At 40.2% G+C, this 14,361-nt stretch overlaps 1 protein-coding gene across 5 annotated transcripts; it reads left to right on the top strand.

Annotated features, from left to right (window-relative positions):
* Positions 1–1,465: 1,465 nt before the first annotated feature.
* Positions 1,466–14,266, top strand: kif23 (kinesin family member 23). Of its 5 annotated transcripts, XM_018752502.2 has the most exons (23): positions 1,466–1,918; positions 2,630–2,696; positions 2,917–3,045; positions 3,148–3,253; positions 3,337–3,473; positions 3,550–3,662; positions 3,855–4,025; positions 4,307–4,348; positions 4,708–4,820; positions 4,899–5,020; positions 5,693–5,795; positions 5,884–5,963; positions 6,129–6,248; positions 6,887–7,046; positions 7,231–7,392; positions 7,787–7,953; positions 8,027–8,200; positions 8,306–8,491; positions 10,323–10,556; positions 11,428–11,516; positions 11,669–11,747; positions 11,986–12,056; positions 12,215–14,263. In XM_018752502.2, the coding sequence occupies exons 1-23, from the start codon at positions 1,905–1,907 to the stop codon at positions 12,228–12,230; spliced, it is 2,655 nt and encodes an 884-aa protein (XP_018608018.1). In that variant the 5' UTR covers positions 1,466–1,904; the 3' UTR covers positions 12,231–14,263. The 5 variants fall into 5 exon arrangements, with proteins under 5 accessions (XP_018608018.1, XP_018608020.1, XP_018608016.1 ...); XM_018752504.2 differs by lacking the exon at positions 4,307–4,348; XM_018752500.2 differs by having other exon boundaries at positions 4,708–5,020.
* Positions 14,267–14,361: the final 95 nt, after the last annotated feature.

Raw genomic sequence — 14,361 nt, 5'->3', positions numbered from 1 at the left:
TTTGATTTGTGAAATCATCCCTTGGCCTCAAAATTCCCCTGGCGAGGGATAGGACATTGAAATTTTACTTTGTGTTTATTATGTACATAATCCCAGCATACTACATAAAATTTTACATATATGCTTGTTTTACTAATTTTTAAATATATGAACATTTCCAGGTTTATTTGCCAATCTATTTTCTAAAATGCTGCTGCGACTGCGGTCTACGGCTCCTTTTCCGCTTGAAAATACACTGGAAGGGAATAAGATCTCAAGCTGGCAGGTGAAATGGTTGAAGTGGGGAGGGTAAAGGGACAATCACATGTGCAACGTGCAGTTTCTCTGAACAACTGGTGGGACAAGTTTTAAAAATTATTGCTACATCTAGAAACTATTATGCTATTTTGGCTGCAAATCATGGTAAGAAAGCTGCAAAGCAGATGCCAGCAAACATTTCTACGTATAGTGGCTTTCTCACTCTTGGCCAGTTTTGTTAGTCTGCCGTGTGGTACGTGGCTGGCATTTCAGGTGAAATATTTGTTAATACGTTAATACGTCCTCCATCATCATGTTGCAATTTGCTGTCCTTTGTTTCGGAAAACAGACCTCGGCACCACGGTGACGCTGGACGTGTAATGCGGAACTCGGCGCTGAAGCTTGTGGAAATGAGCTATTTTTCAACTTTAATGTTGCTTCGTGTTCATAAAATGAAGTAAAATAAACTGTTGTCCCACCCATGATGATAGCGTATCCTGTCTTACACCCCATGATGATGTTTGCAGTTTCGTGGTACACCGAGTGATACCGCATTGCGTAAACTGTTGATGAAAATAGAATAAAGTGTAGAAAGGAAAAAAAAGAGGGGCAGAACCCTACAAGTTGTTTTTAATCCTTTAAATTACATGTAAAAGCCTACGTGCACGTAATTTCAGACCGTAAAAGCATGAAAGCGAGGCATATCTAAGTTTGTTTACCACCTTGCCATGACTTGTTTAGTCATTTTCGTAATGTGTATTTGTGCTGTAATATGTACCCCTGATGTTCTTCGGAATCTTATATCTGCTCGTTTCCATCATCGCGTTCCGAGTTCGTGCTCTTTCTTGCTTAAAAGAGTAATAATTGACGGGAAAACAGCGCCATCTAGCCTCATATTAAAATGACACACGTCACATTGAAACGCGTCTAAAGTATTATTTACTGATTAGCGGACGTCGTCTTTTCTCCAAGCGGATTTACTATGCTAGCTTCGTTAGTATGTTAAGCCACTGCAATATGTATTTCCACTAAGCTGTACAACTTTGCACAGCAGCAAGTCAGAGTAAGTTCAGTAGTGTAAACTAAAGTAAGCTGTTAACAACCTCATTCACTAGAGTACTGTACTGTGGTAAAGTGAGGAGGTTCTTTCCAGTTCTTTCGAGTGCTGCCTGCTGCGAGGCTGAGCTCTCGTCTCGTCTCGTCTCGTCTCGTCCTGTTGGCTGGCAGTTATACTTGACCTCTGTAGCAACACTCACTGCCGACTTTGACATAACCGGTATCTATGTGTTCAATAGTCCTTTTTTTTCAAAACTTAAAGGAGCAGCACAGCTGGGTCACTGACGATATTCGATGCGGGAAACAAGGGCACGTTAAACCTGTATTAGAACACTTTTTAAAACCGGGCACTCGTGTCTCTTTGTGTTAAAATACCGCGTACCGCATTATATTCAACTTCCAGTTGTCACTGAAACTGACGGACAAAAACACCGCTCCACTTCCGGCGAACCTGGGTCGGACATCCGGTGCGTGTATTGAAAGCTGATTGGTGGATTTGAAAAAGACGTTATGCCAGAGGCGGAGGGAAAATTCGAACAGAAGCAGAAGGGACGCGTCGGCAGCACAGACGTTGAAACTGTGTGAAGTAGTAAAAACGCAGTATTTTCACAATGATCAGGCCTCTGTGAGTATGCGCGTTTTGATGAAATAATCAGAACTGGAGTCTCTTCGACTACGGGTTTCCGCTGTTCTGTTCACAACGTTCCGTTCTGTGTCGTGTCGTGACGTGACGTGTGTTCGCTGTTTCCTAAATGGCGAAACTCAAGCGGGTCTTGACTTGAACATCATCATACATAGGATAGTGTTTATGTATTTCACTATTAATGTAAAAAAAAAAAAAAAAAAAAAAAAAAAAAAAAACGGTAATGACAAAGTAAATGAATGAAAGCAATGCAAATGGGTTTACGACGTACAGCAAGCTGTGTATGAATAGTTTTTGGGGTGGCTCAGTCTGTGTGTGTGTGTGTGTTACCTTGAATGACTAGGGAATTTACTATGTCTGCCACTGTAAGTAACCTTGGGTAAAGGTGTCACAGCTACATGGTAACATGCCATTCAATCACTGTACACAGGATTGACGAAGTGTCTACTGAGAGAATAAGTGTAAATATGTCATGGTGCTCTGCTTTCTAGACATGCAGGAAGTACCAAATTTAGTCCTTGTACACACGATACAAAAAAAACACCTTGTAAGCTGAAAAAGGGATAATAAACTGCTTATAAAGATGAACTGTTGTAATACTAATGGGATTATTTCAGAGTAGGCTCATGTTATGTACTATTTTTTTTTTTCCCCCATTCATTAAGCATATTGTTTAATATAATATTCCAACAGCAAAGGCAAAACTCCCCGCAGACCTGCACCAAAGAAACCATCAAGCAACCAAAAAGATCCAGTTGGTGTGAGTCAATGTTGATTAATACATACATGTATGTGTAATTAAATGATGTCTGTGGGTTACAATTAAAATATGAGCAACTCATTTATTTCTCCTGATCTATAGAACTGCTTAACTGAAAATCAGTGCAGCCACTGAATTTGCTTTTCTTGGATAGTTCCTTGTCACATGCATGTTATTAGTTTGAGCCCTTGCTGAGGTATCCCAGGCTTGTCTTGTACAGGTGTACTGCCGAGTGCGCCCACTGAGTAACGAGGATGAGGAATCCTGTATAGAGGTGATCAGCAACACCACCATTCAGCTGCATGCTCCGGATGGAATCAAAGCCAATAGGAATGGCGAGTTTAAGGAGGTTTGTGTGCATATTAAACTGGTTTTCTTATGCATTTTGTCTTATCTGTGCTAAAAGTGTTAATGTAATTCTTTCTTTTTTTTTTTTTCTTTTTTTAAATAGACTCAATATTCTTTCAAGAAAGTGTTTGGCATTAAGACGTCTCAGAGGGAGCTGTTTGACGATGTTGCTAAACCACTTGTAGAAGATCTCATTCATGGTAAAAATGGTAAGTAAATTCAGACATTGCAACTGCTTTAAGATGATGATCCTAGTGTTCAAAATGTGTACCTAAATTTGAATGTGTTCTAGGTTTGCTTTTCACTTATGGTGTTACGGGGAGTGGGAAAACTTACACCATGACAGGATCAGCCGGACAAGGTGGCCTCCTTCCTCGCTCTTTAGACATGATCTTCAACAGCATAGGCCCATATCAGGCCAAAAGATTTGTAAGGCAATCTTCTTTTCCCATTTGCAAAATGTTTGATCTTGCCAAATGTCTAAATGCTTTCTGCTGGACTGTAGGTATTCAAGACCGACGACAAGAATGGCATGGAGATTCAAAATCAAGTTGATGCTTTACTGGAGAGGCAGAAAAGAGACAGTCAGCAGTCTTTGCTAAAAACTCCATCATCCAAGTAAGTATTATGTTAAGGTTGCTCATAAAATTGTGATTCCTTTCTGAATCAGTGTCATGTTTGACTGAATGGCAACATGCAGAGCTGAAGTGACACACTGATCTTTGTAAATTTTGATATGCACAAATTAAACTTTACATCAGCACAATTGAAAGCATTTGGGTTTTTTTTCTTCTCCCCCCCCCCCCTCAGGCTAAGAACTGATCCAGAATTTTCAGAAATGATCAACCCTGGAGAAACCTGCAAAGCAGAGGGAGTAGATGAGGACAGCAGCTACAGTGTTTTTGTTTCCTACATAGAAATATACAATAACTACATCTACGACCTTTTGGAAGAAGGACCGATAGATCCAATTAAACCAAAGTACGTATGTTTGTTTTACATACAACCGTTTACAGCAGAGAAAATGCAGGTCATAGGTGTTTGCGAGACTTCCATGTTGAGAGATTAAATCGTGATTCGCTCAACACAGAATCCTTTTACAGGGGACTTGGGTACATTGTGAAAGGAACATAATCTTACTGTATCTGTTTCAAAGCTGTCTTATGTAAGGTCCTTCTTGTTATATGGTTATCTTCTCTTTGGGCTTGGACCAGTTATCTCCTTGTTGTGCTCACGGCATAAAGTTTCTTTTGCCTTGTTAGGTGGAACATTGGAGGCACACCTCTGCGGAACACTGAGTTCATGTATGTGGCCAGTGTATGCCTACTAGTAAATTTAGTCTGCTATTCTTTTCAGTTAGCACCTCTTCTTTCCTGATATTCATTTAGGGGAAAAAAAAAGATTTCCTACATGAACATTTCGATTTCCAAAAGCATTTGCTGCCTCCCCCCCCCCCCCCCTCCATCTAATTAGATGCTTGAGCTTTCTGGAATGTTTAATATTATCAATGTTCATGTGCTGTGTCTCACTGAGCTTGAACTCATTCTTTTGGCTGCTGTTTTGGCACTTAATTTGTGTGTAGTAGCTTTAATATCTGTCAAAAGTCTTAATGTTTGTATGAAAACTGAACTGTTTGTTACCTTATAACCGAATGTCATTGCAGACCACCTCAATCTAAAATTCTGCGAGAAGATCAGAATCACAATATGTATGTGGCTGGGTGTACAGAGGTTGAAGTGAAATCCACAGAGGAAGCCTTTGAGGTGTTCTGGAAAGGTATGTTTCAGAGCAGGAACAATAGTGCTAACATCACTTCACCTTCTGTAGCTTCTTTAAATATTTGCTTGTCTCCAGGGCAGAAGAGAAGGAGGATTGCAAACACCCAGTTGAATCGAGAGTCTAGCCGCTCTCACAGTGTGTTCATTGTCAAACTGGCCCAGGCCCCTTTGGATGCTGATGGAGACAATGTTCTTCAGGTAAGTTGTTCTGAAACTTAAAAAGATGCTAATTTTTTTTTTTTTTTTTTTTTTTTTTTTTTTTTTGGGAGTGAAGTCACTGGTGAATTACCATAGTGACAAGGTCAAATGGACTGGGCCCTGGGAAGTTGGAGAAATTTTTGCTTCTCAGAAAAAAATTACTCCATTTTGTTTGTGTTGCATTTCTTTAATTTGTATTTTTTGATTGTTATGGGGCAAATGTCATCTGTGTGTCCGTGTTCAATGATTGGACATGGACGCACAGATGACATCTCATGGATCCACTTCTCCCCTGATCAAGTACCTTTGTATTGCCTCTGTTTTGTTAAGAGCACCCAAAGAGTTTGTTTCCACTGGATATTCTTGTAACCAGAAAAAGTGACCAGTTGATATTAAGAGTCATTTTGAATGTAACCTGAAGTCTTTTAATTGACAAAAACAGTCCTGCAATGCATTTTTATTGTAGCTATATCAAAACCTTTACAGACCCCAGTAAGGGAGGCAGAACTCTTGGGTTTGAGACATCAGATGTATACATCTGTCCCTTACAACATCTGTGGAAGAAGGTGGTGTTATTACTGCCACCTTTAACTTCAGAGGTCAAACACTGTTGGTGTAGAAAGATGTAGTGCATGCTAAATAAGTGTTTTTTTTTTATTATTTAAAATAAAGGATAAGAACCAAATCGCTGTAAGCCAGCTGTGTCTGGTGGACTTAGCAGGAAGCGAGCGTACCAGCAGGACCCGAGCCGAAGGAAATCGGCTGAGGGAAGCAGGTGAGGTACCATGTTAGTGGATTGGCGATACTTTCATTGAGTATCTTTGAGGATGTATAACCTTTGACTGGTTACTTTTCCATTCTAGGAAACATCAATCAGTCCTTGATGACACTGCGCACATGCATTGAAGTTCTTCGTGAAAATCAAATGTGCGGTACAAACAAGGTTGGTTACGAGTTTATTGCAATAAACTCCTTTATTGTGTGTGTGTGTGTGTGTGTGTATTGATTGGATTAAAGTACAGTACTGACCTGTCACAAGGAATCTTTTTTTAGACATGCTTCATATTTCTGGTGACACCAAAATGCTATGCATTTTCTTTTTTTGTAGATGGTGCCATACAGAGACTCTAAAATAACACATCTTTTTAAAAACTATTTTGATGGAGAAGGAAAAGTCAGAATGGTTGTTTGTGTCAACCCTAATGCAGAGGATTATGAGGAAACTATGGTAAGTAACTTGTTTAAAACTTGGTTAGGTAGATTTAGGAATGGTGTGTTTGCCCATGTATTTGGGGAGGGGGAATGTAAATTTAAAGTTTATTTTTGCAATCAAATATTTATGTGCTGCAGTTCATATCCTCACTCTTGGGGACCCTTGAATGAGGTGTTTACTATGGATTGCTCTAGTAAAAATTACTCAATTTGTATTTACAGTGCAAGTAGAATGTTTATAATACTGAGCTTTCTTTGGACAAAGGCATCAGTTAAATAACCTTGAGTTACATGAAAGCTAATTTAAAATGACTGAAAAATCTTTGGTTTCCACAAACTCCTATTAAATGTTGACTGGACCATTTTGTTCTGATAAAAGTGCAATGTTTTTTCATGAATACCAGATGTGAGTGTTGAATGTAGGTAGTCCCACACTCCGCTTGGGTCTCTAAATGCAGGTTGTCTGCTTTGTTACTGACAAAAGAAAATGAAAACTGGAAAATGTTTGTTTGTGTTACAAATGTTTAAAATTCAGTGAGCTAATGTAGTTACCTTAACTTTGTAGTTGTATAATTTTTAAACGATAACTGATGCTTTTGACCGTAGCATCTTGGATCAATGATCCATATTGGTACGTCTTGATGTCTTTGGCAGCTGGTTATGCGGTTTGCAGAGATGACACAGGAAGTAGAGGTGGCACGTCCAGTGGACAGGCCAATCTGTGCTTTCGCTGCCGGGCGTCGGCAGAGAAACCAGGCCTTCAAGGAAGAGCTCACCCGTCGACTAGAAGAACGTGGAGGACCCGTTAATGGAGGTAGTTTACGCCAAAGTGGGCCATAACTGCTTGGAGGAAAGTGTCCTGTAGTTTAGTGTGTGTGTGTGTGTGTGTGTGTGTGTGTGTGTGTGTGTGTGTGTGTGTGTGTGTGCTTTTTTTTTTTTTTTTTTTTTTTTTTTTTTTTGTAATATTTAAAAATGATTTTTGTGTGTATGCAATCTAGAGACTCCATTTGTGATGAATCAGCTCCTGCAGAGTTTCCCACCACTGCCCCCTTGTGAAATCACTGATCCCTCTGATGACCACACCCTGCCCAGACTCATTGAGGTGTTGGAAAAGCGGCACAGGATCAGGCAAATGATGACTGAAGAGTACAGTAAAACTGGTACGAAACCATGGTCTACTTGAGCAATTTTTTTTTTTTTGACAACTTCTTTAGCATTTACATTTACTTATTTAACAGATGCTTTTCTCCAAAGCAACTTCCAATGAACTCCATGTAGTGTTATCAGCCCACACACCTTATTCACCAAGGTGACTTACACTGCTAGGTACACTACTTACACTGGGTCACTCATCCATATGTCAGTGGAACACACACCCACACTATGGGTGAACCTGAACAGAATGTCTTGACTGGGAGAAAACCCACACAGACACGGGGAGAACATGTGAATTTTACACCAACTGAGTGGGGATTGAACTCGTCCTCTCGCACCACCCAGGTGCCGCACCGTGCCCCCCTATGATCTAATGTTAATTTTTTTTCTCACTTCTAGCCAACATGCTGAAATCCATGCTTCAGGAGTTTGATAGTAACCTCATGGCTAAAGAGAATTTTATCCATGAACAGAGGGGAAAGTTGGGAGAAAAGGATAAAATGATTCAAAGCCAAAAGACTGAAATTGATCGGTTGGAGAAGAAGTCAAAAATGCTTGAATATAAGGTAAAATTAAATCCTCCTCCTAATCTTCCCTAGACTATTTTTTTTGTTTTTAATTGCAACCTTTTGTATGCAGATTGACATTTTACAAAAAACTACAAATATTTATGAAGAAGACAAGCGCTCCTTGCAGCATGAACTGGAAAATAGAGAACAGAAGCTCCAGAGGGAGCTCTCAGAAAAGAAACGCATGGAAGCCCGCATGCAGGGAATGGTCACTGACACCAAACTGAAATGGGAGAAAGAGTGTGTGAGTGTCCTAGGCTGCTATGACACATCAGCGTTGCTTATTTACAGTTTGGGGTTTTCTCCATGTCTTGGTGCAGCCTGACCTTGTGATCCTCGTATTGCACAGGAGAGGCGTGTCCAGGCCAAGCAGCTGGAGATGCAGAACAAGCTGTGGGTGAAGGATGAGAAATTGAAGCAGCTGAAGGCCATAGTGACGGAGAGTAAAACGGAGCGGCCAGAGAAGCCCCAGCGTCCAAGCCGTGAGAAAGACAGGGTCCCGATTAAGCGCTCTGCTTCGCCTTCACCAGTGCCTGTAGGTTACAAAGACTTGATTTTCTAGATCTTTGCCTTCTGTCCGTTCTACCGCAGCACGTGTTTCTGCATGCTGTAGAAGAATTGAATAGCAAGTTTCTTGGATGTGGCTAGGAAGATAAGTTCATAGCAAACTGCACTTTTACTGTACTTCTAATGTGCTTATTTGGTTACTGTGTGAGAGATAATTCAAGTCCTTAAACATTTCATTTCAACTTTCCCTCACTGTGTTATGTAAGATAGCTGGAAACTTAAGGCATTACCCTTCAATGCTCCTAGTATTGTCTACTTCCACCATCCCTGTGTAAGAAACGACTCCAGGGATCAGATAGGACTGAGTGGTAGGTAGATCCTTAACTGGAGATGACAAAGTCCCAGTCTAGGCCTGTGAAACACACACTGAGGAATTTGATCAGACAGTTAGTGCTCCTTATTGTAATTTTGAGATACACTTATTGACATGATGTTTTAAAAGCTTTTGGATTTTATAAACTAGAAATGTATTTCAATTAGGTCTGAGGTGCAACTTCAAGGCCTGAATCTTAGCTGGTTCAAGTTTTATCATATGAGGGTACATTGTCTCCTTGAAAATGTTATCTACATCCTATCCTTTTTTTAAATTAAAGTGTTTTGTTGGTAAATCTAAGCACAGACCAGTGAATTTTGAAAATATTGCTTTAGCTTAACACTTAGTCCTACACTTTCATTCAGTTTTGAAAGGGAAAAATGCCCACCTGGGAGGTTTTGTATGTGACAACAAATTCCTCTGCCATGGAGACAATGGGTGCATTAGAGCTTATCAAATTGTTTGCGTAGGTGTGCAAATTTGCTTTTGAAATCGTAGAGGAATTAAATTGATTAGGGAACACGGTTAAGCTATGAGAAACTCCAGCTGCTTTTTGGCTACTTCCTCTAATCATTTCTTGCTGTATTTCAAACCTGCATGGTAAAGGGTGCATGCTGTTAGGGGGGGAAACCTCTTCAGTAACTAGTAACTCCACATTCATTGTTACATACTTAGCTGATTTAAAGATGACTGCTGGTTACACACCCATACTATACCTTCTTAAACTGTACACCTCCAATTCTTAAAGGTAATGGTTCCTAGGCTTGACTGGTTATGGGTATGAATTTGGTGTTTGCATCTGTAATTTTATATAAATGTTGGCTCAGTACAATAGTCAGTAGGTTTCATGCTCTGTTCACTGGTGCCTTGTGTGAGCATGTCTGCTTAAATCTAGCCAAATATACAGTGGTAGTTACATAGATGTATTCATCTGTACAGCATTACATTTGAAACTAAAAATGCTGTAAACTATAATACTGGAATGAATTGCCTAAATGTATTTATATCTGAAATTATTATAGCAGTTAAGATATGGGATTATTTGGTGGTGAACCAAATACACATGGTCCCATGGTCAGGTATCAGACATCAGGATTGCAGGATCTGTTCCTTAAGTTTCCTAACTGGACATGAATTTGTAGAACTTGATCTCTGAACAGAATCCTCCAGCTGCCAAACTCCCATGGATGGCAACTAGTCCACTGCTTTCAGAATTGTCACCTCATCTAGTGAGTAACTTGGCTGACACTCATGCCATGCATGCTGCTTTCCAAGTATAAATGAGTAGCCAATAAAAAATGGAAAATCCTTAATTGTTTTTGTTCCATTTGACCCTTCTGCATCACTGGCACGGTTGAAGAAATATAAGGTGTAACACAGTAGCCAACATTTGTGTAAGTTACATTGAGACATTTGAACTGGTGAAATTTTAATTTATTGAATGATTAAACTGCTGCTTTTTTGCTTTGCTGTTTTAATTGACTAGACTGCCCCGCCGGTTCGGCCCCCCCACAGACGCTCAAACTCAGCGGGTGGGGAGAGATGGGTAGATCACAAACCAGCTTCTAATTTGGAGTTAGACACTGTAATGCAGCCAAACATACCCAATGCAATCAAGGTTTCTGCACCCAACGAGAAAGCGTTGTCTAAATGCGACAAGTATGTGCTGACTCACCAGGAGGTTGCATCTGATGGAGAAATTCAGACCAAACTAATCAAGGTAATATTGCTTTTCAGAATGCTACAGTGGGATCAAAATGACCCAGTGATAATTTTTAGGGTATCTTAAAGTAATTTTGTCATTCCAGAAGTGCACAGTACTTTTTCAAAATGTTTCCACAGAGTGAATGTTTCATGTAGTGTTTATGCTCTATAAATGGACTGTTTTGTGATGCTGGTTCAGGGTAATTGTGAACCCACTAAACGCGAAGCAATGTGTGTTTAACTCAGAAAAATGTCAAAATTCTATGCTTATTAGAATTGCCTCTCAAATGCTCAACACGGGTCAAACTTGTTTTTGTTATGCTAATGAGTCTCGTTTATGGTACTACACACAGTTGATGCAGCTTTGACTTTTGTAAAAAGTAATTCTAGCAGTACATATCTGTTGGACTTCATCAAATTAATTTTGACATATGAAAACTCCCTCTACTATGCCTCAATTTGCTAAACTAGTATTCCAGAAAAGTGTGTATTGAATTTTCTGATGCTGAGACCCTCCAGCCTTTCCAAAACAGCTTCTCCAAGTACCACTAATAGTGTGAAACATCTATATAATATTGGGATAAGCAGTTCTTTAAGTCCTTTTAAAGGGTTGCCTGTTCAGCTATATGCAGACATAAGGGAATTATGGGAAAGGCACCGCTCCTCCACTAGTGCTGCAGTAACTTAACCCCAAAATTTCAGCATGCAATGAAACACCATGATGGGTATCTTCCCCCCCTTGTTGTAAGGGTAATCCTAAAAAGCATAACTTTTTTTTTTTTGCATCTCATTTAAGCTGCTGCTTTTGGGGTTTAAAAAATATCAATCTGAAGATGTTTTGGACGGTACTTTTGTGTAATGTTCTGACCTGTGTTTTGGTTCTGAAGGGAGAAGTGTTTAAAACCAGAGGTGGGGGTCAGGCTGTTCAGTTCACAGACATCGAGACTCTGAAACAGGAATGTCCTGTGGCTCCCAGGTTAGTATCTGCTGGTTGACCTATTTGCTGTGAGAATGTGTTGCAGCACTGAACTCTTATGTCAAACCTTTGTGGGTATTATAAGTGGAACCTAAGATGTCAACCAGTAGCTTTTTGAGTTAATTGCAATGTGGTGGTTTTGTTTGCTGTAGTCGTAAGAGGAGATCTTCTGGCAATGACCCCCCACAAACTGAAGCTATGGATGGTGACTGGACAGATGTGGAAACAAGGGTAAGATTACAAGTAGCTCCTCCTTGTCATTGTTTTGCCAGGAGATGTTTTCCAAAGTAGACACACGACCTAGTGCATTTCAGCTATTGCTTGTACCTTTTGTGGTTGGTCTTGGCTCTGTATGGTGCAAAATGACCTTTTAGCTATTAAAAAAAGGAAAAAACCCTAAGAGTAATGTTGATGCTGATAGCGGCTCTATGCTGAATTATTTAGCATCCTGATGCATGTTGTTCCATAGTGCTCTGTGGCTGTCGAAATGAGAGCTGGCTCAAACCTGGGCCCTGGATACCAGCATCATGGAAATCAAAAGTAAGCTTTCCTGTACTTCATTCAATGCATCTTTAGTCCCTGGTAAGAGATTAGTTCTTTTGTTCTAGAGCTGACAGGGGCATGCCTTTAACAGCACACAAAAGCAGAAATGTTTTGAACTGTACAGATTCACAAGGTTTTTTTCCCCCCCCCAACAGACGCAGAAAACCATGACCTGCATGTTCATCAGCAACAAAGTCACTTATTTCTCACTGTGCTTAAGTGCAATAACTTTCACTTTACACTATGTTTGGAAAAATGTAAATATTCTGCAACATTTTAATGTATACAGTGGCTACATCTACAAATCATTTGATTTGCACTTGTGATGCTCTCTGACATGCTGTCTGGGGTTTTGTAATACTACTGTTACTCTTTGCTATTTATGCAATTTTTTTGGGGTTTAAGCATGTTAGCTGTAGATCATTTGTTTGTAACCTTTTTAAACCAAATCTTCCTATTACCTGCCCCAAACAATGTTATACATATTGCTTACCCTATCCTTTCTCAAAAAGGCTGTTTAGAAAAGGTATGCAAGAAGGTGACAGTTCAATCATACTCTGTATTAAAATTATTTGCCCTTGTCCTAATTGCATACCAATTGATGTAGTACTGATGGCCAATATTAAAGGCAGTTAGACAACCGCACTATGTATGGCTATTCATTCAAGGTCAGAGTTAAAACAGGCCCCTGCTCATAATAAAAATGGAACAAATCCTTGGTTGTACTACTCTGTGATCCTCAAGGACCTGTAAAGGCTTCTCATGAACCTGAAATTTTTATATTAAGTCCCCAACTGTCACACTTGCTTTACTGATGTTGAATTAAAATTTCTGTTCCAATGTTTGAGGAAAACATGAGCTAAACCAGTATAAAACACTAGTGATATCAGACATTACATGAAATGGAAACCCTCACCCCCCATTGGATGAGGCTTCTCCTGTTCCATCAGTATCACACAACAGCACCTGATTGCAGAAAACTCTTGTCTTGGGGCTTACCATCATCATGATCCCCTGCAGTGGAAAAGTGTTCTGAAGCTGAAATGATAAAGGAAAGCCAGCATCCTTACAAATGAGGTACTGTGATTTGATTTATCATAATGGTTCACATGGAGCTCAGCAAAGAGGGGTTACAAGAATTACCTAACTTGGCACTGTTCTAATACAGGTTCTTTATACGGGTGGTTCCCAATTTCGAGGGGGTTACATTCCCCGAAACCCATAAGTCAAATGCATTTAATACACAATGCAGATGGGGAGATCCAGAGCACTGTTACTCTCATGAGGCTGGGTAGCATCACTTGCTGATGAAAAAAATCTTAAATTTGAAGTACGGTTTCTACTGAATGTCTTACCAGCTCACCATTGTAAATCAGGGACCTCCTGTATAGCACATTGAAAAGCAGCTTGTCAAAGCACTTTACACTACCCCCCATATTGTCCCCCATTCTCTTACCACCTACCATCTCACTCATCACTGTAGCCTCTTCACAACGGACAGCTCACGCACTATAGTAACTTCATGAACAGTCATGGATTTTAAGCCGCCGGACATCAAATGCAGGCTCCTTCTAGAAGACCCTGTTCAGTGGATTAAGGAGGAGTTTCTCAAAATGTTCCTTCAACCACTAAACAGCCTCCCCAGGAAAAGTCAGTAGTTCCACACTCTTGCTGAGCAGAGCCTGGGCTGGATCATGATGGACCGCTCCACTAACAGACCATCACCTTGGCGTGGTAGTAGGACTTGTCTCGCTGAATCTCAGCACTTTGACATGTGAAGCATTGTCCTTTTAGTAGGGTCTGCTGTGGTGAACAGGTCTGAGAGGAGAGTCTAGAAAAAGTAGCCTGCAAAGATTTCCACGAGTACAACTAAAAACTAAGTGAATCCTGCCTAGGCTACAGTTACTGGGACCCTCTCCTAGAACAAGACAAGATGCACTGGGTGTCACCCACGTAACCTTCTCAATCTAAAAAATTAAAATGACAAGAAAACTAAGTGAACAGCTTTTAAAAATTACAACAAAAGCATTACCTACAGCCAATATCAAAAACCAGGTATGAGCCAAGGTAAACCACCAATCGCAAGAACAAACGCACACAACGCGTTCACCTGCCCATAAACACAGACACCAATTCACCTGAACAGATGTCTTTGGACTGTGCAAGAAAATCCCTTAGAGCAAAGGGAAAACATTCAAACTCCACACCCACAGCTGAGTTTAAACCCACAACCTACTTTGCTATCCAAGAATGGCAGAATGAAACACACACACACACACACACACACACACACACACACACA

This window comes from Scleropages formosus, chromosome 11 (assembly GCF_900964775.1).
Source record: "Scleropages formosus chromosome 11, fSclFor1.1, whole genome shotgun sequence".
NCBI classification, from domain to species: Eukaryota; Metazoa; Chordata; class Actinopteri; order Osteoglossiformes; family Osteoglossidae; genus Scleropages; species Scleropages formosus.
This window is presented reverse-complemented; position numbering and strand designations above follow the sequence as displayed.